This window comes from Diceros bicornis, chromosome 35, assembly GCF_020826845.1.
Source record: "Diceros bicornis minor isolate mBicDic1 chromosome 35, mDicBic1.mat.cur, whole genome shotgun sequence".
Lineage (NCBI taxonomy): Eukaryota > Metazoa > Chordata > Mammalia > Perissodactyla > Rhinocerotidae > Diceros > Diceros bicornis.
This window is the reverse complement of record NC_080774.1, coordinates 23,537,178-23,563,932: the sequence shown is the minus strand read 5'-3', so window position 1 is coordinate 23,563,932 and position 26,755 is coordinate 23,537,178. Positions and strand designations below refer to the sequence as shown.

At 45.5% G+C, this 26,755-nt stretch overlaps 1 protein-coding gene across 10 annotated transcripts in view; it reads right to left on the bottom strand.

Annotated features, from left to right (window-relative positions):
- Positions 1-5,338: 5,338 nt before the first annotated feature.
- The window catches only part of MTMR3 (myotubularin related protein 3), a 147,504-nt gene continuing 126,087 nt past the window's right edge, over positions 5,339-26,755 (bottom strand). For 7 of the 10 annotated variants that reach the window (XM_058531753.1, XM_058531752.1, XM_058531757.1 and 4 more), the window contains 12 exons: positions 24,731-24,936; positions 24,078-24,209; positions 22,990-23,101; positions 19,211-19,406; positions 18,355-18,540; positions 15,592-15,762; positions 14,219-14,364; positions 12,033-13,440; positions 10,799-10,909; positions 10,238-10,326; positions 9,424-9,450; positions 5,339-7,533 (listed from right to left, as the gene is read on the bottom strand). In XM_058531753.1, coding sequence (XP_058387736.1) covers positions 7,362-7,533; positions 9,424-9,450; positions 10,238-10,326; positions 10,799-10,909; positions 12,033-13,440; positions 14,219-14,364; positions 15,592-15,762; positions 18,355-18,540; positions 19,211-19,406; positions 22,990-23,101; positions 24,078-24,209; positions 24,731-24,936 — 2,956 coding nt within the window. In that variant the 3' untranslated portion in view covers positions 5,339-7,361. The remainder of the gene's footprint in view (positions 7,534-9,423; positions 9,451-10,237; positions 10,327-10,798; positions 10,910-12,032; positions 13,441-14,218; positions 14,365-15,591; positions 15,763-18,354; positions 18,541-19,210; positions 19,407-22,989; positions 23,102-24,077; positions 24,210-24,730; positions 24,937-26,755) is intronic. The other 3 variants (XM_058531758.1, XM_058531759.1, XM_058531760.1) reach the window with 3 other exon arrangements.

Genomic DNA, 26,755 nt, shown 5'->3' with positions numbered 1-26,755 from the left:
AAAGTGACAGCTGCCCAGTAAACAGTGTCTGCCAGCTGGTACCAGCACCTTCTGTGTATCTTGAAAGAACCTCCAGTTCTAGGGATTGATCTTCCAAGTGGCAACATCTAGTAGGAGAACCATTTACAACTAACTCACATCTGTTTTAACTCGGATGACAAAGCCTTAAATACATTCAGCCACCTTGGGCTCCTTTGGTCTTGGAGATGGCAGGAAGGACGAGCTTAATGCCAGGTCTTCACTTCCCTCTCCAGCCTTGGGCCCTGGAATCTTCACAGGGGCTCTCTTGCGAGACAGAGCACACAACCTGGTCCCAGGTCTCTGCGTCAGACATATCTGCGCTACACGGAGGTAAGGCCCACCTGGCTCTGCCACCCCTGCCCCTCAGCCTGGAGAGCTAGTCTACATCTTAAGGCTCAGTCTTTAGTCAGGAACCTAAAACTTATCAGCTGTTAAGCAAAGTGAGGCCACATCAGTCTCCATAGGACTCGGGAATTCTTAGACACCTCCTCAAACCCAACAAGCAATGTCTGTCTCGGCCTCCTTTCTATTGCTTTTACACAATTTTAAAGCATCAGTGCACCTGCAGACCTGCATCTGTTAAAAAAATTAACTCTAATAAAAATACCTATATGGGGGCCGGCCCAGTGGCGCAAGCAGTTAAGTGCGCGCGCTCTGCTGCGGTGGCCCGGGGTTCGCCGGTTCGGATCCCGGGCGCGCACCGACACACCGCTTGGCAAGCCATGCTGTGGCGGCGTCCCATATAAAGTGGAGGAAGATGGGCACGGATGTTAGCCCAGGGCCAGTCTTCCTCAGCAAAAAGAGGACTGGCAGATGTTAGCTCAGGGCCGAGCTTCCTCACAGAAAGAAAAAAAAAATACCTATATGAACTTTAAACTCTTTGAGTAGTGATACATTTGCAATTTATTGTAAAACTCAGATCAGAATGCTTTACTGTCAGAATTTTACCTCTGTAGGGTGGAAGACCCAGGGCAGAGTCAGTTGTCTTCTAGTTTTAATACATGGTGGAACGGAAGCGCCATCTGGCTCTGATCATTCAGAATGTCTGCCAGCAGCCAGAGACAGACAGAAATACCATCTTATCTCATGGACAGCAGGAAGAGTAGCATTTACGAAGCACCCACCTTCAACCTCTCTTAATGGCAAGTGCCCTGCTCTAGATGAGGAAATGCACAGTTCCTCCCCTGCCCACAGACAGCTCAGCTGGTGCTGCAGGGCTGGGATTCCAGCTCAGGTCTGTGGTCTCAGAAACACAGGTTCTTTCCACCAAATTGGTGGTTTTGAAACTGACTTGTGGCAGTGCTTCAGTGGTTCTCTTTAAACACTCGCTTCAAATGTCATCTTAAATATTAAAAATCATTAATATATACAGTAAGCTGTAAAACACACATGAGCTTAGGCTGCCTGAGACCTCCCAGTAAGGCCTCCATAGCTGTGCTTGTGTGGGCTTCTCAGGGGTCGCTGACCGAGAGGGTGCTAGGCTGGTGCTGTGATCGCCGTAACTCAATACTCGTGGTTCTCACCATAGGTTAATTTTAGTGCTTATTATAACCTTTGGGTGTTTCTTCCAACACCGAAAACAAGTATTGGATATTCCTCTATTAATCCTTTTTTTTCAAGCGTCTACTTCAGTTTTGTCAATAACCCGATTGCAGGCGAGCTGTAACATTACCATTTGCAACTGCTTATCTGTGTACAACCAGGACTTTCCTCCATACCATACAAACAAAACAAATTCAGACATAAATTGGATGCTGAGACGGTTCATAACTATCCCATCTGCATTAGTCAAAAATGCTCTCGCCCCACTGATTTAAGACAGTTATGACTTGAACTTAGACGATTCATGCTAATAACATATGTTTTTATGTATTTGAAAGGTTAAACACAAAACAACACTGCCTTATAGTATCAAAACGTTTTGATTTTGGTTAGGAGGGAGAGGAGGGCTCATAGTTTAAGCCTTTTGGTAGCAACTACTAAGCTCTTCTCCAAGATTTCTGGCTTGGCTAACTCAAAGAGAACCAGGTTAAAATAGCTATTTATCTAAGTCCGTCTTCTGGAAGGCCAAGAGCATTGAGGGGGAGGGGTCAGGAAAGAATGTTTCTTATTCAAATTTTGCTATTAATTCTTTGGTAACCTGGGATGAGTCTTTGCTGCTCCCTGAGCCTCAGTTTCCTCAAAAAACCAGGAGGTTTGATTAAATCAATGATTTTCAGACTTTTATTTTAAGCATCAAAACCTTTCTTCAAATCAGATCTTACTTGGATGCCTACCACTGCATGGGCCGGGGGCTCCCTCTCGGTAACGGCCCCAAAGAACAGCATGAAAACCACAGAACTGGATGATCTAAGGTGCCTCCCAGCCCGGAATGCTAGGTTTCACATCCACAGGCTCTGAAACGCAAATGCTGAGCCCCGCTACCCCTTCCTGGCCACGCCCCTCCCTCTCTCCTGCACTGACTAAGGGGCTGAGCTGATTTATCCCTTGCACTGACCAGAGAACCACTGTGGCAACCCAAATCCAGGGCTGAACAACTGTTTGTGGGTGAAAGTGACACATTTATTTTGTTTACATGGTCACTGAGGCTACAGCACAATCATTGCTGTTCTAATAGGCAAACACTGTCAGCAGCAACACACACACAGTATATTTCTTAAACAGTTTCCAAGCCTTGTGGGTTACGTTTGCATTTTTTTAAAAAGTCTTATAAACCAATCAGGATGCAGTTAAAGGTCAATTTTAAATGCCAACGTAAAACAGATTTCACTGAAAATACAATTGAAATGTAACTGCTATGAGCAATGTAAGAAAAGTTGAGTAAGAACTCGGACATGATTGATAGAAAAGACCATAAGTGGTAAATGAAATATAATAGCAGCATTTAAAAGCTTTGTTATTCCCATTTCAGAGGGTGCCCCTTCCCCTTTCTCTCATGCTCTGAACAACTTCCTAGCCTAAAAGAGGTCTGTTTGGCCGGGGAGGCAGCTGGTATCTGCACAGAATGTGCAGCAGATGAACTTTACACACAGGGGAGAAGAACAAAGTGTCAGTGTGGTTATGTGCTGGGGACAGCAGGACTCGTGTTTAAGAGTCAGAGGCTTAGGAGGGTTGCCTCCGATTCCTGCTCCTACTTGAAGCCTCTCACACATTCTAGCCCTGCCCTTGAGATATCTTGTTAGTAATCTCAACTTAGAACAGATTCTTAGAAGATCTAACTAGAAATTAAACAGCTGGGACTGCGGCCATGTTATACAAAACTCCAAATGGAGGGTCAGCCATGTTGCTCCACAGCCCAGGGCCCATTTTTTAACTCTGCTGTTAGCCCTATCCTCAGCTAATGCAATTGGGTGGGTGCAGCTGCAGCCCTGGGGACAAGTCACTTGAACAGGCACCAGCTAAATGAAATCCTGCAACAGACCCTTGAAATCAGCCCTCATTCTTAAAAGATCAATAGAGGTCAGGGCTAGAGTTAACAACTTCAACAGGCATGGGATCTCCTAGCCTCGTGTGCAGCAGCCAAGTATATAAGTTACCTCAAGGACAACAGCCTGTCATCTTATCCTAGGATGTACCTTCAATTCCCATTTTGATATTTTTTAATAGCAGGAAATCGTTTAACAGATCCTCTAGCACCATTTTGTTCATTCTCCTTTAAATCTGCCATAGTACCTTTTTAATTCTTACAATATCCTTTGCTAACATAGAAATGAACAGTGAGCATATTAGCAAAATTACTAAAGAAAAAATTTTCTGTACATTTTTACTAGAAAATCCCACTGGATGCAGGCAGCCCTATCATTTTTTGGACTGGGATTAAGGAAGCCAAAGTATAGAATGAAGGGAAATAGAGAGTGCCAGGATAGGCAAGTTCAGGGATGAGGAGGACATCCTGGCAGTTCAAGGTCACTGTTAGTACCCCGCTACTCCAGACCGAATTCCTCCACGTGATCGCCTGAAGAAAGCTGGCCTTGTCCTTAGAGAACTGCTTTTCTCCATGTACAGCCATCTTCCACGGAATTCTCTGCCTTCAACCCACACTGTGCAGGCCTCACTAGCATCCTGGCTCTTCATCTTCCTGCCTCCAGCAGCTCCATGGCCCCCAACAGCCTTGCTAGGTTCTCCTAGCATTTTAACTCACTGAGGGCTAAACCATTAGTCCTCAGGAACAACAGGAGCTGTGTAGACACACGTTGGCTATGACACACACTCAGGTTTTTTACAAACTGGTCTGAACACAGATTGGGCTCTATGATGGACTGAAGGCAACTGAAGTGGCACCTTCTCCTCCCAAAAGACAGGCTAATTCTGAAACACCTGCTGGATGGCACTCGCAGCTTTCAGACTGGAACCAGCTGAGCTATTTTTAAGTGCTTGTGTACTTTAGTCACAGAGTACATCCAAAAGTGAAAAGCCTAACCCAAAGAGTTAAACCCTCGGAGGAGCTCTGAGCAGGTCACTCTTCGGGGCCCAGCCAACTCACCACAGGGATGTTGGGCTGGCGACCCCAGGGCTGGGTGCCACTCAACACCAACCTTCCCTAGAGAGCAACTGTGTAACATATCTCCCCCACAGACCTGTGGGATGGAGAGGATGGCCAACAGTGATGCAGGGGGAAGAAAATCCACCTCTGTGAAGAGCAAGAACTAACCAAGTGACTAGAAGCTATGGCTTTGCTCAGCTGGTTGCAGATCTAAGGAGCAGAGGTTCCTCCCTCCGAGTGGAGGGAGGAGGGAGACCTCTAGTTATCATGTCCAATTCAGTTTCTGCCCCCAAGATCTCTCTCTGCCCACCCATATTCTCTTATCCAAGAACAACAGGCAGAAGCACTTTCTAGCCATCATTGCCCCCAACATCTCCTTTCACTCTCCAACACAGGCAGGGCTCTGTGCTTAACCACTGCTACAGGCACAGCTGACGCTCCCTAGGTGGGGTGAGGTTAAGGGGCCAGAGCACTTGCTGCCCTAAAATCAGAGAAGCAGCAGAAAAAGGAGCCTGGAGGCCAGAAATACTTTTAATTACTCTTGATGCTCAGTTCTTCAGCTAGGGAAGAACCATTCATTGTGAAGATGCCTGATTGCTTTGCCTTTTTAGCTGTGGAGATGTTAGGGGCAAAACCATCAAGGAAATGTGTTTCAGTGCTTGGGCATCATGGTGCGGCTCCTTGCCAAGGTCCAGAGTTGAAAAGAAATCTGTAGTTTTCCTTTGCCAAAGTTCACTTTCCCAGCAGCACCTCAAATTGCTTCTGTGTAAGAGGGAAAAGGGATGGAGAAGGGATAAACCACAGGGAAAAGAATTAGAACATGTTAGCAAATGCTACCATGCGAAACACTAAACTTTATTCACTTTATTTATATATTTAACAGATCTAAAGTATTTACTTCTTGCTTTGACAAAAAATGAAAAATATAGGAGCACTGACTGACTCCTCTTTAGGAGAAAAGGGTTATATGTACAGCTACGGAGAGTTACGGTTCCTCCTTTACATACAAAGAAAAATATTAATAAAAAAGTGCTTCATTGATCAAAAAAGGGCTAAGAGCTGCAAGCATTTATTCACACTGTACATCAGACCCCAGAAACCCGTATCATAACCTCTTGGCACCTGTCACTAGGAACTGCACAATCTTCAATTACACTGACTTCTCCCTACCTGCACGGCCAGACCACACAGAGTGTGGAGAAGAACTACACCCTGTTTCACTAAATTCAAACTCCGAGCAACCTGCTGCCACTGGGAAGTCGGGAGACGTGCTCAGAGGCTCTTGGCTTTGCCTGGACCTAAAGCTCCAGGGAAGGCTTCTGGGCCACGTCTTAACCACGCCCAGGCACACACAGGAGCTACCTTCCTGAGACACAGCTTGCCCTTGGCCAGGGAACTGCTTCCAAAGGGTCAGAAGAGTTCCCTGGCCTCACCCCCACTGCTCACCACAATCCGCTCTGTACCAGTTAGCAGCTTTTAGCAGAGCCAAGCATGGCCCTTCCCCCGAGAGGGAGGGCAGGCACAAAACATGGATGCCAAGATTACAAAGCACAAACCTAAACTCCTTTCCACCCTTCTCTATACCCACCTCCACCACAAATATTCTTGATTTAAGGCTCTTTAGGGACCACATCAAAGCTTACTGAGGAAAGGTGCCCCGAATCTCCTCCGGGCTGTGTCACTTCTCTAAGGAACCCTGCAGAGTCACCAAGTGGCCCCTCACTGCTGGCCAGCAGTACAGGAGCAGGGCAGGGGGATTGCTGGACCCCTCCCGCTGCCCCAAGAAGGGAAGGAGGAGGAGGAAGGCTGATTGTATGGGATGTGCTCCCTTTTCCAGAGGCTTGCACTCGAAAAGGCTGATTCTACCCCTTAAGAGGGAGATCCATGATTTGTTTGGTTTGGGAATGGGGAAGTTTTGGAACCCTGAGTCTGGATTTCCCTGTGCTGGCTGAGGAAGAGAGATTGTTTGGGGGACCAGGCCTCAGAAGGGGCTTCCAAGTGTGCATGGCCTCAGGGCAGGCTTTGGCCTTGGCCTTGGCCACAGCAGCAGGACACTGCACTCCGGCCAGTCTGCACTCTTATGCCTGAGAGTGGGAAGCACTACACAGCCTGGCAGACCCATGACAGTGAAGGGAGCCCTAGACAATCTGGGTCAAGTTAAAAACAGAATCCCACAGGGGAGAACATGCTGGCCACCCATTCCCAGCCCCTCGCACTTGCCTCAGAGGAGCATACACCTTTCTTCTCCAGAGGGAGTCCGTGTGTCCCTCCCTCCAATACCAATCCCATTTATCTGTTTGTAAGATGGGACTGGCCTGGCCTCTCAGGAAAGAGAGGGCACCTGGGTCAGTTCTCTTAGGGAAGATGCTTCCAGCCTCCTCAGTAGCAAAGGCTTTTCCCAACAAGCTCTGATGTGGCGCTGGCACGAGGAATGGTCACAAACATTAGCACTGGCTTTCTTCCCTGCTCACTATCTCAGGCCTCCACTCCTGACTCTGACCGGCCCCCTCCCATCCTGAGGAACCAAGCCAGCCTTCAGCATCACCTGACAGCAGGCAGCTCAATAGTTACAAGGGGCCTGGCAACCTCTGGTCTTCCATCCAAAAAAAAAAAAAAAATTAAGACAACCAAGGGACTTTTTTCTTTTTTGGAGGCAGAGGGAGGATGGAAAAGGGAGAAAAAAACAGGAAAGAAAAATCAATCTACAATCCAGTGGTACATCCCAAATTTCTGTCACTCTGCATAGGTGGTTCCATGCCCCCATTCCAAAGTGCACGGGCCTCTCAGTCTGCCAGGGCTGTCTGGGCCTGTCAGAGGAACAACAGCATGGCCTCTGCCCACCCCAGGTCACTGAGCTTCAGTTTGAAGTGGCAGCAATGGGCTTATCCAGTTCAAGGTCAATGCTGGAGCTTGTGGGATGCAGGCTGCTATAGCAAGTCTTGCACACTCGACTCGGTTCAAAGAGCTGCTGGCTGGGAACTGGAACCTTCTGGTTACAACAACTGGAGCAGAATACATTGCCACAATTCCTTGGGATGAGAAGAAACAAAACAATGTTAGTTTTGGAACAAGTATGGAGTGGGGAAACCAACTTCAGAAGACAGAACTTCACTGTATGTAATTTGGATGTGCTGGAGACTCCTCTAAGATCAAACACTTTCATTTGTCTAGCCCAGAAACAAGCCAGGCAGGGAGGGAGGGGATCCCCACCTAGCATAGTCACGTGCCACTTGCACTTTAGGGCCAAGGACACTTGGCTGCCTCACCACTATGGCTCAAGGTTACCAAGTGTACAGAAGGATGCTGCTCAAGAGAGATCCATGAGAACAAATGGGGCCTGGGCAGAAGCAGCTGCTAGTTCAATGAGTAAGTCCTGGCCCAGGAAAACCCAGTGGCCACATCCACCTGGGCAATGCTCTGTGTAGCTTGTCATCACAGAGAGGCCCGAGTCCAGTGGAACTGCCTCTGAGCCCCTCAGATGAGAGAAACTATCCAGCCTCGCTGGGGAGTGAGGAGCCTTGCCCAAAGGGCCACTTCCCCAGAGGCTCAGAGGCAGCAATGTGGAGAACAGACTGCTGCCATCTAGGACTGCTCTGCTGCCAGCATGCAAAGCCAGGAGACAAGCAACCAGTGACACATGCTCAGGGTGAAAGGACAAGAGGACAGATAAACACACGTGCACACACACTCCCTTATTAGATAGGTGTCAGTCAATTATGGCTCACTCCCCTGCCCCCAGCATTTTCAGGGACTATCAGAGCTCTATCTGAAGGCCTGACTGCACCCAGGCCTGAGGGCCCCCTCTCCTTCTCCACTTGAAAGCCCAGCTCTGATGTGTCTGTGTAGCACAGGTCTGCACACCCAAAGAGATGCCCTTCACAGCTAACAGGACAGGGAACTGGCAGAGGATGAGTTTCTGCTCACCTTATAACCCCAGTTTGCCAGGCCCTAAAGTACAAATCAATCCCAGTGTGCCCAAAAACAGACTATAGGGAGCCTGACACAGCCCGCCAAAGACTTGGGGAAAGCAGCTAAAGGGAAATCCTCCTTCTTAGCCAGCATCACTCACTACCTTTTCATTTATGCTCCTCAGACTGCAGCAAAGCCACTGCTGGATTAAGGACCACTTAGGCATGGAGGAGAGAATGCTGAATACCCTTTGGGGACAAAAGAATAGCCTAAAAGGAAAAGGCTAGACACAGGGCAATGGAAGGACAGAGAACTAAAACAAACACACAAAACTTCATCTACTAGAATGCAGTTAAGTACCTCCCAACTCTGTTTCTGAAAAGTATGAATCAGCAAGAACCTGTGATTACACAGAAGAATTACCTAAAGCTATTTCTGAATGTTTACATTGACTTAACATACCTTCTAGAGTTCAGCTCCAAAGCCTGACATGAATTTGATCAGTTAAGCTTTTCTATCTGACTTCTCTCAGGGGATCCTGACAGACCCTAAGTGGAGTCTTCCCTTAAAGTCTTCATGCTAAAACAGTTCTCTGAAAAGACCACCTCTATTCAGTCCTGGTCTCTTTTAAAAAAATAGGAGCAGTGATGCTGTTTGATTTGGAAGTCACTAGCATCATTCTGGCATGATTGACCCAAGAGAAATAGCTCTAAAAACCCAACTGGCTACTCCACACGACCAGCCCCTGCTGAAGCAATGCTTCTCATCACAAGCAAGATGGCTCACCTGACCTGTGAGGTCAGGAGGGGAGTACATGGCTGCAGCCTGACTCCGCCCTAATGGTCTCCTTAGTCAGCTGCTTTGATTTCCCCGCAAGCCCACCTGCCTGCCTGCGCTCTCAGCCCCAGGCTTCATCCCAATGAGTGCAGAGAAGAGGAAATGGCAGTGTTAGTGTGGAGAAGTTATTGTAGATGTGCAGACATCACAGACAGGTTGTTGCAAATGCTCACCACGTTTGATCAACACGGTCAGTGTCCCTGCAAGGAGGGGAGAAAGAGCTCAGAGGAGAAGCCAAACCAAGACATTTGGGCTTGGGGTGCAGAGTGGGGAGATACACAGTCCTAGAAGCATCATTACTAGACAAAGAGGTGGTTTCATTTTCAATCTGGGTTCACTTGTGTGGACGAGCTGTGTAATGATTCAGATAAACTTCCTATCGCAAGAACAAAGAACATCCTCCAGACAGTCACCACCCCAGCTGGGGCAAAGCACCCCTAGCAACTCAGTACACCAACTGAGAAGGAAGAAAGAAGTCAGAAGACAAGGATTGAAGACTATGTCCTCAGCTGTCCCTACTAGGCCCCCCAGCTACGTCTGCTCACCAGTGGCACAAGGAAAACAAATTTGGGGTCAGGGAGCAGGGTAAGAAGTAGGAAAATGCAGTTCCCTGCCCACAGCAGGAAAACTATTTTTGCTCATAGCAGCATGCTGAATGGGAAGAAATTTTATTCTAGGAATAAGAAATGGTGGTTTGATGGTGGCTGTTGCTCCACCAATCCAAGAAGCAAAATAAACAAAAATGGACATCATTTGCACATTTCAAAATTTAGTCATGATCACTCTGAATTGGAAGAAAGACACCAAATGCAGTTCTGCAAACACCAATCTCAGAGGCACAAGAGATGAGTCAGGGTCCTGTAAACCCAGGGTCTGCCTCAGCCAGAACAGTGCCAGCCCAAGGCCTGTATCTCTCCATCTGCAGGCTCCAAGGGCCAATCTCAGCCTCCACATCCCTGCCCACCCCACCACACACCCCAATGGCACCTGCAGTGGTGCTTCCTGCTGGCAAGCCAGAAGGCGCTGTCGCACGCATAGCAGTGAGCAGCCAGGTGGTCAGGGAGCCAACGGGTCATCTGTAAAACATATGGGGCCAGGTTAGTGACAGGAGATGGGCCATCCAGCTGGAGCCAGCAGAGCCATGCGGGGGGGCAGCCAAGAGTCATAATGACCACACTGGCTCTGGTGGCACCAGCCTAGCAGGTCTGATGTCAGCAGTACAAGAAAGGCGTCCAAATCGTTTCCCTGGAGGGGACTCGAAACTCCCCTGAGATAAAGTGGCAGGCAGCAGCTCCCTGGGTCGCTATGAGAGCTGGTAAGGCTCAAGTTCATAGAGGCAAAGAGGAGAGAGGACCAGCTTGCTGAGTCTCCCAGGCTCAGAAATTCTACAGTTGATGGGGTTTCACAGGCGCTGAGATTCACAGAGGCTCAAGGCTAAGTGTGCTATGAGGTCATTCGTTGGCCAGGGGCATGGGGAAAGGATGGGAGTGGAGAAGAACCACAAAAGAGTTGCATGGATGGCACTCAGAACAGGGGCTGAGCCTGTACCTCTGTGTCCTGTTTATCCACCTGCTCCCAGCTGGCTTCAGAGAAAATCTCTGTGCTGCAGCGAGACAAACAGTTCTGATCCAGATTGCTTTCCGAGTCAGGGATTGAAGTCTGTTGGCAAACAAACACAGCTGAAGAGAATGAACCTAGTCTCCTCCCAGAAGAGGAAAGGGCTTGGTAAAGAACCCTTTGGGACTCTGGGTGGGCCTGGGTATTAGGGCTGCCAAATCTGTAGGTGCATCAGCCATCAAGAAGTGGGTTGAGCAGATGCAAAGATAGGGCTGAGTTCAGCTGGAAGAGAGATACACAGGTCTAAGGCTGTGTGTAGTGACTCTGGAGTGGAAAGACAGGCTCTGGGTTCCAGAAAGTGAGTGGGGCAGAAGAGACCAGAATGGAGTGGGCACTGAGTGTTAGCTGCTCCAGAGAGCCTGTCAATCCAACCCTGCCATTTACATCTGTGTGTTCAAACTGAGTGCTTTGGGCATGTCCTCCTTTCCCTAAAGGACTCTTTGGGAAAATGAGAAACCATCATTAGTATGAAAGAAAAATCGAGAAGTCAGTTTGAATTCAAAGTCATTGGATGAGCCCGCCTTTAATGTACGCTGACTGCTTCACAGCCAGGCTCACAGTTGTACTTGAACACATCGAGTCAGACGGACCCAGTGAGAACGACTCCTTGAAAATCTCCCCTCAGGTACCTGCACTTCCAGTCACCAGGCCCCATCAGTGCTAACTCCTCGACAGTGCTAGAAACCAACCCATCGCTTCTCCTTGTTTCTACTGCCATCACCTGCCACAGGGTGGGTACAGTATCTGTTAAAAAACAACTAAACCTTCACAGCTACAGCCCATGTTTGGGGAGACTAACAGTTTACTAGCTACTGGGGTAGGACAGGCCCTACAATTCGACATTGCCCTACAAATGTCATTCAGCCCAGGAGTTCAAGCCATTCTTAAGATATATGGTTCCTCTCGCCAAAGAGATTTGACCAACCACGTAGTGAGTGCTAACTCTCTTCCTTGTTCTAACTGCCTAAATAGGACACGTGTGGAAAGTAAGCAAGGCAGAGAAGAGAAAGAGGCAGACTGCCATTCACATGCCTTTCTCCAGCCTCTCTCAACAGGGCTACTCTGGGCCTTTCCAGTTCTTTCAGAAATCTGTACCAATCACCATGCGCCAGGCACAAAGGGCACCCAGCCTTGGGCAGCTATGGAGGCACCATGGTGTACTCACTACTTCATCCCCAAAGTCCCCATTAAAGCGTAGGGAGCTGGTCAGGTACTGGCTCTCCAGGCGACTCCTTAGCTCCTGGACTTGTTTCTTCAAGGTCTCCACTTCCTGCTGGTGACCTGACTCAATCTGACGCAGGCGCTGTTGGATAGTGTCCGTGTACACAGGCATGCCATCATCATCCAGGTGGCTGCGGGAAGGCTGGTCAGGGCTGCCAGTTGCAGACGGCCTCCCTGAATGGCTGTGCAGCCACTTGTGGTGCATGTTCCTTGAGTGTAAGTGGGCAGAGCTGCAGCTTGTGACAGACAGCTGACGGCTCAGTGAGTCTTTGCTCCTACCAGCCTCCCCATTGGCACAGTGCCCATTGGGGGTGGGATACTTCTGGAGGGTGCTAAGCCCTGGGGGCTGCTCTGAGGCCTTATTTTCAGTCTCTGGGGCACCATTGCATACAAGCCCCTCTTTACATTCAGCTAAAGGCAAGGCACAAGGAGAACGCACTGGGCTGTGGGTGCTGCCAGGGGAAGTCCTATGCACCAGAGATCCCACATGGGGCCTCTCTGCCAGGCTTCTCTCCAAAGGCCTGGGCTCCAAGGCTTGAGGAAGCATGTCCTTGCCACTGAACCTGCCACTGTTTACCAGGCAAGGTCTAAGATGGCCACTTTCTGACTTCACTTTATCTTCCATTAACATGTCCATGGAGCTGTCCACGTTTGGTCCTCTGGCCTCAAATGGGCCTTGGGAGGGAAGCAGAGAACTTGACTGTGAGGTACCATAGCCAACTTGTGCATCTACTGGGATTGGAAGAAGTGCTTCCTCCCTGTCCTCTGCAATAGCTCCTATTTGAGGCTGTTCTACAAGGACCTCCTGGACATCCTCTCCCCTGGGGGGCTCCTGGAGAGAAGTGGGAAGAACACTGTGCCCACCCTGCTGCTCAGGAATACCCTGCGAGAACCGAGAAAGGCTGGTGCCTGGATGGCTCCTCAGAGCAGCAGCATCCAGTTCTGGGTTTTGATGAAGTACAATGGCCGAGCCCTCACGGGTCTTCCCTCTGCTCTCCTTTTCTAAGAGCACCTCCTCTTTGACCTCCTGCATCTCGATGCTCCCCCCGTGGGCAGGCTCCTCTACCCCACTCTCCTCTTTGGTGGCCTCTTGCAAAATGTTCTCCATCTGCCCCTCGGCCACTCCAGCTGCAACCGAGAGCTCAGCACCGCCCAACACTTTGGTTGGCTTCCCCAGGCTGTCAGGATCAAGAGGCTCCTCTCCAGAACCAGCCAGGCTGCTCAGTTCTAGTGAGCGCCGGTGCTCCTGCCACTTCTCGTTAAGGCTTGGGTCGCTGCTGCGCCGGCTGGCTAGAGGCACTGTGTTGTCGCAGGCTGTGGTCAGATTGTCAAATGATCTAGTCTTTGGTAGCCTAAAAAAAGGAGTTTGGGGGAAATGAGAATCTGAGGCTGTTCAGAGGGAAGTAGGAGACAATAGGTTTTAACAGGCAGTTGTTTCATAAATGGGTCCTTTATCGCTACTCAAGGAGCTATGGCATCTCTGAAGTGAGGCTCAGACTGCTGGAAAGGCAAATCTCCAGAAGGAGTCCTTCTTCTAGTCCACAAATTTCCCCTCACACCACGCCTACCCCATGCCCGATACCTACCAATAAGCTAACAGCAAATACTATTTTAAAAGATGTTCATGATACTGCTGTGTTTCTCAACTAGTGGCAAAGGAAAGTAGCATTGTTTATTTTCTACTATTACAATATTTTTAATTAATTTATTATTTATCAGTCTATATTCAATAAAACTAATTCACAAGTTTAAAGCCAAACTGTCTATCATCTAACAGCATCTGCCTTTCAAGCCCAAGAAGACAAATCATGGCAGGGAGGGAGGAGCAGAGAGTAGTGGCTGATATTCAAGCGAGAGGGTCACAAGGAACCCAGAGGATTTGCTCCATCACTGAGAAACTGCTTGGTGCATTCAGCAGAGCGATATAGCGACAATGCCCAACACCCTTCAGGAAATGAGGCTCTTATGGCCTCGTAGCCCAGAACCCTTATACCTTCCCTGAGAAAACTTTAGACCTAAGAAAGATGTAGGGAGCCAGACAATGTCATATCTCTGACCATCCTTGGGCGTGTCCCAACACAAGAATAACCCACACAGGACTTGAGGACTTAGCATCAACCCTGGGCTCACCGGTTCAGGGGCGGATCATCAGGGCTGGTGCCAGAGGCTGGGTATGGTGCACAGCTGTCATCCACAGGGGTGGACGGGGAAGGGCAGGGCAGGTACACCGCACTCCACAGCATTAGATTGCGCACGTGGCACACAGGGTACAGCACCTGAGGAGAAAGCAGTGGACACAGGTTTAAACAAGTCCCAACGAGTCTTTTAGAACTGTCTAGAAATGGGTCAAGAACAAGCACCAAGCTGGAACACCCAGCAGGTCTTGCACAATCTCCAAAGGGAGTTAGCATCAGTGGATGCAGGTCTATCTCCCAAGAGGGCCTATAAAGGACTAGAGATTTTGGGGAGGCAACATTTTTCACCTGTGAAGACTCTTGTGGGCATGAAAATCTAAAGGATTTTTTAAAAATCCATTTCTCACCAATTATTTCTTAGGTCACCTTTATTGAATGACTGGCTTTCCTCAGCTTAATTTGTTGCATTTACTGCGTAAGCAAGTGAGTCATTCTGTTAGATGGTGCTTGTCTGTTCCCTGATAGAAAAGCTTGGCTTCAGAAGACACTGTCAAACCTGTTTTATAGGATAATTTAAATTAATCATGTGAAAAGGAAGGAATTTTCTTCCTGTATTGTTACTTCCCCAGCAGGCACAGTGAAGGAGAGAGAGAAGCAGTTAGCTTAAATCTTTCCTTTGACTACTTAAATGTGTGAAAGGTATATTAATAGTCCAGCGAAGCAATATAACCTCTGATTAGCCTCCCTTTGACTTCTTTAGAATTTAAGATGCATTCTGACAAAAGGCACATTACACACAGATGCAAGTGCCTACTTTTCTCTGCTTAACGGAAGGCGTTCCTTTGAGGAACAAAGTCTTAAAGGACCTGCCAGTTCTCCATGTGAGCAGAGAATCACACAGACACACATGCTAACGTCACACAGTTTTCTGCTCTCTGAGATAGAAGCTGCAGTGGATATCACTGCTTGTCGACACTGGAAGGGTGTTGGGGGCCTGATGGCAGCTCCTTCTGAGCTATCAGGGTCATCCAGGGAACAACTTAAGTGCCTCTTCCACTCATTAGACAGAACACGCTAGGAGTAAGTAAGCTCTGGTGGAGGTTCCAGAAAAGATTCGTGTCTAGAGAGGCAAAGTAGAGATGTGTATTAAATCAAACCACCCTGAACAAAGAGTGGTCAGAAGCAAGCCAGAGCATCACCAGGACACAGGCCTTTCTCAAGACAGCAGTAGAGAAAAAAAGGAACCAACCCACCCAGAGACAACAAAAATGCCTTTGAGAAAACAGTCACTATTCAAAAAGGCTCCCATATGTCCCCACTCCCAAATTCCTTCTTCTGATCAGGGAAGAAAGGTTGAAGGATACATACGGCTTCTGACTGAGAGGAATAGAGTAGGTTTTTGAAAGCCTTGTTGCCGGCTCGAAGCAGTGACCACACAGAACATGTTCGTTCCTGAGTATGCTTTTCCCCTCTCTCCTTGGCGTTGTTGCACAGGAATGTTCCAAAGAGGCAGGAATAGGTATGTTGCACCAGTTTCACCTATGGGAGTCCAACGAGGCAAAATCAAGCAATAGGGTATGCATTCTCAGGGGGAAGGTCAGCCCACCTAAGCCACCCTTCCACAACATCCATGAGAGCACTTCAGATCGCACTCAGTAAAGACGGGGGAACCAAGTAAGCCACGCAACAGCCGCCTTCTCACACACCAATTCCAGAGTGCCCACCCCAACCACCATCACTCCTGAGTCAAAAGAGCTAAGATAAATTGTTGGAACCCCCACTTCTCTTGGCCTCCCTGGCAAACAGTCTCTGAGGTCCTAAGTTAACAACCAACCTCAAGAGTGACAGAGCATAAAAACTGGGTACTAAAGCAGGCAGTGTGCAACCCAAGTCTGAACTGAGAGCACACTTCTAAACAGTTTTTCATTCAACAAATCGTTATTGAGCACCTCACACACCCCAGACATTTCTATGGGTGCTAGATATGCAACAATAATCAGACAGCTCTCTTGCCCTGCTGGAGCTCTTTCTAGTTGTAGGGAAGGGGTGACCAGTGCTCTGGACAACAATAAGGCAGGGTAAGAGGGAGAGGGCACATGCAGGGCATTGTGGCAAGGCATCACCCTCAGAGACCGGATGGAAGCAAAAGAACAGGTCATGTGGGTATGGGGGGAGGGGGTGATGCTCCAGGCAGAGGTGAGAGCAAGCACAATGGTCTTGAGGTGAGCTAAAGGACACTGCATAAGGAGAAGAATGGTAGGAAATGAGGCTAGACAGGTAACCTATAGGAGAGCCCTGCATGACATTTTAAAGACTTTGATTTTTACTCTTGTGAAATGGAAAGTCATTGAAGATTTCTGAGCAGAGGAATGACATGGTCTGTATTATGTTTTAGAAGGTTGACTCTCTGGAACTGCAGCAGCAGACGATGGTGGCTTGGACCAGTGTGAGAACAGTAGAGGTAGCAATAAGTAATCAGGTTTTAGATACATTCTGAAAGCAGAGCTGCAGAATCTGATGACAGATTGAATGTGGAGTATAAAAGAAAGAGGAGAGTTGAGGATGACATAAAAGTTTTTGCCCTAAATAAATGAAAGGATTGAGTTGCCATTTGTTGAGTTGGAAGACTGCTGGAAGATCAGGTTTTCGAGTGGGGAGATGTGGAAATCAAGAACTAAGTTTTGAACATGGTAAGTCTGAAATATCATTAAGACATCCAAGTGGAGATACTGAGTAGTCACACTTGAATAGGTAAGTCTGGAGTTAAGTGGAGAGGTCTGAGCTGAAGATGTATAAACGTGGGAATCACAGATAGCAATTAAAGCCACTGGACTAGATGCAGTCCCTAGAGAGAAGTGTACATCAAGAACAGCCTGGAGGCTGAGCCCTGGGACACTCCAACATCCAGAACTGGGGAGGTAAGGAGGAACCAGCAAAGGAGAGAGGACCAGGTGGTGAGGTAGAAGAGAACTAACAGTGTGTGCTGGAAGTCAACTGAAGAAAGCGTTTCAAGAAAGGAGTGATTCAACTTACCAAATATTAATGATGCATCAAAGAAGATGAAGACAGTCAAAAGGTAAAAACTTCCAGTTATAAAATAAATATGTCGTGGGGATGTAATGTACAGCATGGTGACTATAGTTAATAATACTGTATTGCATATTTGGAAGTTGCTAAGAGAGCAGATCTTAAAAGTTCTTATCACACACAAAAAATTTTCTAACTATGTATTGTGATGGATGTTAACTAGACTTATTGTGGTGATCATTTTGCAATATATACAAATTTCCAATCATTATGTTGTACAGCTGAAACTAACAATGTTATGTCAATTATAGCTCAATAAAAAAAAGATAAAGACTGAGAGCTGATCACTGGATTAGCAACATGAAGGTCACTGGTCACTTTAACAAGAGCAGCTCTGGTAAAGTGGTGGGGTAAACACCTCACTGGAGTAGGTTCAAGAGAGAGTGGAAAGAGAGGAATTTGAGATAGTAAATGTAGAAGACTTGAGGAGCTCTGCTGTGAAGAAATGAGATAATAGGTAGAGGAGGATGCAGGACTGAGAAAGGGTTTTGATGAGCTGGGAGGCACCATACCATGTTCGTATGCTGATGGCAATGATCTGGTAGAGAGGGAAATATGCTGATGCAAAAGGCAGAGAAGAGAAATGCTGCAGCCATGCAGTTGAGCAGGAGAGAGGGGTAGGAGGTGGTGCACAAGTGGAGGGAGGGGCTGGAAGAGGGTAAGGATAGTGCATCCTCCATCAAAGGAGAGGGGGTAGAGAAAGTGGGACAGATGTAGGGGGTTTGGTAAATGGACTGGAGAGAGCAGGGGACATTCTATTGTTTCTATTTCTAACTGCTTTTTTGGAGGCTTCTATTATTTATTTTAAAAGCTAAGTTTAAAACAACTCAAATTATGCAAATCTAGTACACCTGGATTCACTGAATAAACACTTGTTTATGATTGTTGTTTTTTAATTAAAAAAATGAGAGAAAGAATGGCTCCCCTATTCAATTCTAAAAAGGATGCACAGTTTCATGTGAAAACTGGCCCACGAACATTTGTGGTGATAACCGCATTAATTTAGAAGGTCCCCAAAATGAAGAATCACAAGCCCAAACTCACAAGGAATGCTTCATTGAACTCAAAAGAGCAAGGAAATTGCCTCTGAAGCTGATGAACACAGTCAAGCCACTGCAGAAACACTGGGCAACGCTCGTTCAGATCATCCGAGTTCTCCCCATGACCACACCGGTCAGCAAACTTGTGGCCAAAATCCAGCCACTCCGTCTCCACGAGAACCTGGAAACCCTGCAGGGAAGCACCCAGGAGAGACCATTTGTGCTTGTCTGTCCAAACTGTGACACCAGTCCTGAGCCTGGTGTCAATGGCAACGATCCCTTTATAACAGCCTCCCACTAAACCCAACAGAAGCCCCAACCCAGCCCTACAGCCAAAGACTCCATCCCTGATGAGACACACGCTTAGGGCAATTTCCCAATTCCCTCAGCTCAATTCCATAATCATCAAAAGGATACTAACTAAGCGTTTATCTAAGCCTTTCTTGAGTCTATATTTTTAGCCTCTTTCATTCTTACATCTTTAACCCAACAGGTGGTTATTTCAGAGTAGGGTTCTTTCTCCAAAGAATACTCTGTGGTGATATCTAGACCCATTACCGTAATAAGCATGGCAAGATCCTTCTATAGAAGCCCCATTTTCCTAAGGCAGCCAAAATTTTTCCAAGTAGATAGACCACAAAGGAAAACATGTCTGTATTCTCAATACCTTGTTATCCACAATCTGCCCCATTTTAAGAGGCACAAGAACTGTGGTAGGCACCACCACAATTTAGTTCAAGGTAAAGGACCAATGATTTAAAAACAAAGAAATTGCACTTTCATTAGACCTAACCACCTTGATCAAAATAGATCAAAAAAACCCTCTGAGGTTTCCCCAACTCATCCTGAAGTATACCCACCTCTATGGTTCGGTAATAAGGGTCCAGTAGGAGCTTAGCCAATGCCACAATCTGGGGGGTTCGGTCCCAGCCATCTGAGCAGTGTGCTAGCACCGGTCGCTGATCACGATCCACGGCGTGCACTACCAGAAGTGCCGACTTCAGAAGCACAGAGAGGTGATGGAGCCATTTTGTGCTTTCAAGAGCTGAGAGCCAACTAAAAAAAAAAACAGAAGGGGATAAAGAAATGCTGATTTTTATGATTTACTGCATCATGCCAAATACCTGTCAAATTAAAAAGCAATTCCCAAAGATTTTTCCCTCCAAATAAACACTGCCAAAACAAACAGAAAATTTCTGTATCTTTATAAAGCACGTACAAGGATGAGACCCAAGCCCTACTATGCAACAGAGGAGAGCCTCAGAAATAGGACAGTAATTAACAGGACCACCTTTTGTTCCAAAAATCTCATAACTAATTTCCCAGAGAGAATACTTAATATTTTTCAGTCCATGGTAGGTATATACCCAATATAGTAGTTCCCCCTTATCCATGGAGGTTACATCCCAAGACCCCCAGTGGATGCCTGAAACCACGGATAGTACCAAACCCTTATATATACAATGGTTTTTCCTATATATACATACCTATGATAAAGTTTAATTTATAAATTAGGCACAGTAAGAGATTAACAACAATAACTAAAAACAGAACAATTATAACAATATACTATAAAAGTTACCATAGATCTTAGCAACCTCCACATACAATATTTTTTCGTTCCTTAGTTAAGTTGAGAACTTTCACCTTTTCACTTACAGGAAGCACTTTATGACTTCTCTTTGGCATATCCCAGTTGCCAGCATCATTACTCTTGCATGTTGGGTCCATTATTAAGTAAAACAAGGGTAACCTGAACATCAGCACTGCAATACCATGACAGGCAATCTGATAACCGAGACAGCTAAGGGACTAACAGACAAGTAGCATATACAGCATGGATATGCTAGACAAAGGGATAATTCAAGCCCAGGGAGAGACAGCGTGAGATTTCATCATGCTACTCAGTACAGTGCACAATTTAAAACTTATTATTTCTGGACTTCTCCATTTAATATTTTTAGACTGCAGTTGACCATGGGTAACTGAAACCACAGAAAGTCAAACTAGATAAGGGGGGGCTACTGTCTAAGTAGTTCTTTCTGTAATCTTCTCCTGAAGGAAATGCAGCCACTTCTGAGAAGTAAAACAGAAGATATTTATATTTAATTATCAGCAACTCTGCCCAACAAGTTCTCAAAAAAAAAAAAAAGTCTATAACAAGATGTAAGCTTGATACCACATTCAAGAACAGTGCAGACAACATCTTCTGCTACCCACACCCTAACACCTATCACTGCTCAAGTCTTGAATGTCTCCTGACTAAAACTGGATGGGCCCAAACTAATGATTTAGACTCACACAAATTAGTACACCAATGGCTACACAGTTATTACTGGGCTTAACACAGACTGGATTCAGCAGGGATCTAGAAGAACTTTTTTTCCAAAGGCCTTCAGGAAGCATCAGACCCTAAAAACTGCCCCTTTGGGAGTAATCACAAGCTGATCATACTTGTTTTTCAACTGTGTTGACATTTTGTTTCTTGTGCCCTGTCATGAATTCCACTCCCCACCCCCACCAAAAAAGCTCTGATTTCTCCAAAATGCGATCACATTAGTAGTTAAGACCACAGTCTAGCCCTTCAAACACTGAGTGAGAGGAGGGAATACATACCTCTGTCAGGGGCTCTGAGAAGGCTTTGGCTAAGACTAGGCTATAAAGGCCTATTAAATCTTGGGGATTGAGTATGAATTTTTGGATTAGTCTAAGGAGGGAGTCTTTCCAGGCAAACAAACAATAGAATGTAGTGCATAAACATTGGTTTCACATGGATTAGCTTGCTCTACCAACCAGACTCTGGATCCTCAAAGTGCAGACACAGTTCCTCAGGCACAGCTGTACCCCCAGTGCAGTGTCTAGCATACAGTGATGCTTCCTACTGTTTAAATCATGGGTAAAAATTCAATCTGAAGACTTTCTATCTCGTAATAGGTACCTGAGAAACATTTTTTGATGGTGGATCAATTGTTGATTCTCATTCCTCACACAGTCTTAAAAGAAACTACAAGATAAGGCTTAGGAGAGCCAATACTAAATTATCTCCTGGCCCCTGGAGAAATGGTAAACAAGAACCAATGTAAGGTTCCCTTGAACCTGACTAAGCTATTCTTACACACCAACTGATGTTGTCCATGCCTAACAGAGAAGCTGCACTCCAAAATCTGCCAACCAAGCAGGTGCTGAGAGACTCCACACTTCCTTGTCCTATTCTTAAACTGTAGTAGAAACATACCATGCCCTAGCCCTCCACAGCAGCCATAAAGTGTCCAGAGGCTTGCTTATAGCTGGTCCCACCACTGCCATAACTTCTTTTTATCCACAGGGGAGGCTCCAGTACTGCATTATGATTTGCTGCCAAATACACACAAAGCATTACCTTCTTCCTTAATAAAATCCCCTAGACATTCATTTGGACCAGGCAAGAGCTAATTACATCCTTTTGACTTTGAGTTTAAAAAACAGCATTTTAAGAAAAAATTTTAATATATGGAAGATGACAGAGATAGGTAGTGTTGATTCTATCCCTTTCATTTTACAGACAGGAAAACTAATGGCCACAGTAATTAAGCCACTTGGCCAAAATCACACAGTCAGTGGCAGATCTCCTGAGTCCTCACCCAGGCTTTCTGTGCCCCACCTTTAAGGAAGACAGTGTGACTAGCGGGCTTCTAGAAATATGTAGCAGATGCAAGCTGCTAATCCCTAAAGCAGAGCAGCAATCTTATTTCTTCAGTCAGGCTTTTCCCCAAGGACAATAGCTTCACCCTCTGGATTGATTGCAACTGTGATGAATTGAATCATTTGCTACCAGGAGTTAGTCCAAGTGGTTCAGGCAGCCATTTGATTTAATAAAGTCAAATAAAGAATGCTGCAAAAATTGATGTGATCATGAGATCTACTGAACAAAACTCGGGGAAACAGCTATGGGCTCCAGCACAAACACCAGAAAAGAGAAAATTCTGTCTTCTCTGGCACCATTTCTGGCTTCCTTAAATAGTAAAACAGGGGCTTTTAAATATTTATCTGTCCATATTTGTTTTACAGAGCATTCCTCCTAATTTATCTTGTATTCAAACAGCTCCCTTGGGGAGATGGGGGAATGTTATTTTACCTTCCTCACTGCAAATGCCAGCGATTCATTTTTAATAAACAATAAAAATCACGGTAATGTTCTTAGTAAATAAGAGAGGGTAGTTTAGAAATCAGAAGCAAATGCAGAAGGAACTGACCTAATGGCAAGTTGAAAGAAAGTTTAACCCTTTTTAGAACAAGATGAATAAATTTTGACTCTTCATGGCAGGTAAGCGTCACCATAAGATGTCAAAAACCAAAGAATTATTACCTTGGGCCAAAAACAATGTACAAGAGAAGGAAGAGGTCCCAGGAAAAAGAAGGCAATGCTTCCGTTCTGAGGGCTGAGACTTGTTCTGTGCTGCACTTTTTTAAACCTCGCAAAGGGCTAGATTTTTCTCCCAGCTCCTCCTCTGTGCTGCCATGCTCCTAACACAGGAAGGAGAATACCCCACAGAGACTGAAAGTAAAACTCAAGTTTACAAACAAATAGAAGAAAAGACACCTCCAAACACATTTTTTTTAAAAAAGTAATGCAAAATTAAGGTAAAGGTCAAGGTCTTACTTTCCCGGATCTGGCATCTGTGTGCAGAGCAACCGCAGAGACTGAAAACTCCTCCGAATTGAATGAATATTTGCCATCCCCATAAATACAACTTCACAGTTTGGGTAATACTCTGGCAAGAATAACAATAAAGAGAACACAAATATGTTGAATTTAAAGCCCATATGGCCAAATTTAAAAGAAGCAAACTGGCTAAAAAACAAACCCACTGCAGCTGCTGACTAATGAAACTGCAACGTTTTGAGGCCTATTAGCCCAGTCCTTTATTAGGAGAGGAAAACAGTGCTTGAATTTTAGCTGTCTTTGCGAAAAGGAAGGATAGATTTGTGAAGAAGATACTGACATAAAACAGAAGCTGTTATTTTTTTTAAAAAAGGTCTAAATACTTTCATCTTACCCCAGGTTTACTTCTTGGGCCTCATCTAACTTGTAGCTCGGAATCTCTTTGAAAAGAGCCTATTAGAACAATGCATCTCACACATTCAAATTTCACCTTGGTACAACTGCTTTTAATTTGCAGTTTAGATCACATCTGAATAAGGAGCTTGGTGCTCCATCAGCACACAACTGGCACCAAAACGGTCCCTCCTTGGAGAAAGCAAGCATTCAAACAGTAGGGGTGTTATAGGTCAGGACAGAGGCGCTTCGCTAGAGTTTTGTATTTACTGCTTCAATTTCCACCCCAGGTTTTCTAAGTAGAAGCCATGTGAGGAGTTTTCTGTGAAGCCAGTGATGAGCATACCCACTGTTAAAGGCAACAAAAAGCTTTTAGAAGGCTGAGAAATTGAGCCACTAAAGAAGAAGCTTCCAAACATGAACAGGCCTTATTATGGGAGAGGATTTACTTCCCTTATCACCTAAAGGTTGGCACAGGGAAGGAAGATTATTTGGTTTCACTGCACCTCCTCCTCCATTTCTCCCTTGAAAAGAACATACAGTGTTAAGAATCCAAAGAGCTCCAGCTCTCTCAAGATAGGCTGAGGAACATGGCTTGCCATTCATTGCAAATTGAGAACTAAGACCCCCTTGGGCATGGGCTGGACTCACAAGGACAGAGCGCTGGGGGGAAAAAGCACTGTACACCTTACCTGGGCATTCACAGCCTCCCCCTTTGGCTCGGTTTGCGACAGCTGCTGCATAGGAGCGTGCATCCAAGATCAAAAGCTTCTGCGGTTGGATGGCTAAACTGTCTGCTCCCGAGGCATTTGACAGAGAAGAATCTAGGGACATCAGAAATGGGGAGGGAAAACTAAATGAAACTGTCTCTCCCAGAACTGTGCAAAATAAGAACCACAGGCACATATTATACAGTAACAAAAAAAATTCAATGAAGTGAGATCCACCTAACCAGAACCTTTGATACCTAGGACTTCTCTCTTGTTCTCTTCTATTTTGCCTACAATCTCCTATACCTCATTTCTACATCTGTAGTCCTTTAATGAAGCCTGGTGTTTTCTCCCATGGTCTAGAGACACTGAAGGTCCCCTATCACATATATACTCCATTCTTGTCATGACGGCAAGAAAGACAACAAACACTCTAGTTCTCTTAAACCAAGTTTGAAACAAAGGGTCTCCTGGTTCTTTGTCAAGACCTATGATTTCTTGAACAATTCCATCAACTGAAGCTTTGCTCTCTCTCTGCCATGAAACGAATTCTGTCTTACAAGGAAAAGGCCATTTCAAGGAAAGGTTCTCAGATGCTATAAAAATTGCTGTGATGGGTCCAGGGAGCACCTTACCAAAGTCCACATCAGAAAGGTCTCCCGCATTGGTAAAGTCTCGAGAACTGTTCCTAGTTGACAACTTGCTGCCACTTGATCGGGAGTCAGAGGCACAAGCTTTAGCTACTGACTGCACCAGGTGCTCATCATCGGCATTTCGCCACCCCCACCAGCTGACCTCCGGCTGTCCACAGCGGGCAATGACAGCTCCATTGCTCTGGTGCCTGTGTGTGGAACAAGACACAACAACTGTACCCAACCCAAACAACTGTACCCAACCCAGTGGCCCCATTCAGATACTCTGTACTCATACAAAAAGTGAGGCAGTGGATTTTAAATGCCTTAATGAACAACCTGACTACAGGTAAGTGGTGGGTTAGCTTCAGAGATGGGTTGCTATATAGCAATAAGAATAATAACAAAACCTATCTGGATCTCTCTCATTTATCATACCATTTTAGGGATAAACACAAGGAAAAATGTGTACTTAGAGAAAAATTAATATTCATCAAGTAAATGTTTGAATCTTTAAATTTATTTTTGGAAAATCAGGAAAAAATAATCTACAAATACTACACTAATTCTGCTACTCAATAATGAAGCATTAATCTCGCCTTTTTAATACTGCACCTGAATATCCTGGCATAATACATGCTGAAACAGAAAAATTTGTTTCCTCACTGACTTCTGAGGGCCCAATGCACTCATGGCTGACTTGGAGATTCTTTTCAAAATAAGATCACACCTTTGGGACTGAAACACTTACCTGGCCCACAATGGACTGCTTTATAAAATCTCCTGAGATTTCATGAGTCACAAACTGCTCTTATTATAGGGAGATAGCTTAATGAGCCAGAAACCCTTCCTTAAGCTCTTACAAGGAAAGGAACAGCATAAACCTCAACAAGCCATATTCTGATAGATCCTTTTTCAAGAAATAAGATCAGAAATCATACTCAGTCTACTTTAAGATGCTGTTAAAACCCAGTCTTTTCCTAATTAGGAATTTTAGTTAGGCAATTTTAGCAACTAAAAAGTTATAAAAGTAATATTATTTGGCAATCAAAAGGAATAAAGTTCTAATACATGCTACAACATGGATGAACCCTGAGTATGATATGCTAAGTCAAAGAAGCCAGTCACAAAAGGCCACATATTGTATGATTCCCTTTATATGAAGTGTCTGGAACAGGCAAATCTGGGGAAAAAAAAGGAGATTACTAGTAACCCAGGGCTAGAGGGCTTGGGGAGGGAATGGGAAGGAACTACTAATGGGTTTTGGGTTTATCTCGGGGTGGTGAAAATGTACTAAAATTGACTGAGGTGATGATTGCACAGGTATGTGAATACATTAAAAAAAAATCACTGAACTGTACACGTTAAAAGGGTGAATTATATTGTGACATCTCAATAAAGCTATTTTTTAAAAGTTATAAAAGTAATCAGTTCACTGTAAAAATAAATTAGCAGAATAAAAAGCCAGTAAGCAAAAAACTTATATGTCCCCCAATTCTATATCCCAGAGGGAATCGTCAATTTCTTAGCTCCCATTAAAACTGTTTCTGAACATACATGCATACACACATAACACATATGTAGGGCACAGATGAATTTAAACAAAATATACTATTGAATCTATTTGTCTTCTTCAAAGAACAATGTGAGAAAGATTTTTGTTTTTAATCCTAAAGCTCACAAGCCATAAATTAACTTTGGCAATAATCAAACTCCACGGAACCACCAATTTTCTTGTAGTTTTTAAATCCTCCCTCATTGGAAGAGACAATTAACGGAAGGTATTTGTGTATTGCTAACACACTCAATTGGTTCACCTGCTGAATGGAACCAAACTGGAAATAAAACCTTACTGATTCTTAAAATGCCCACTAGCATATAATAATAGGTGCTGGGTAACCACTGAGCTGATTGACGCCAAACCTTTACAGAAGAGGTTGGCAGGGCATTTCCTGAGGATCCTCCTCCTCTGCAATGCTTCCCAGTAGTGCCCAAGAGGAACAGAAGATGGCACTCTTCAGCCTAGGT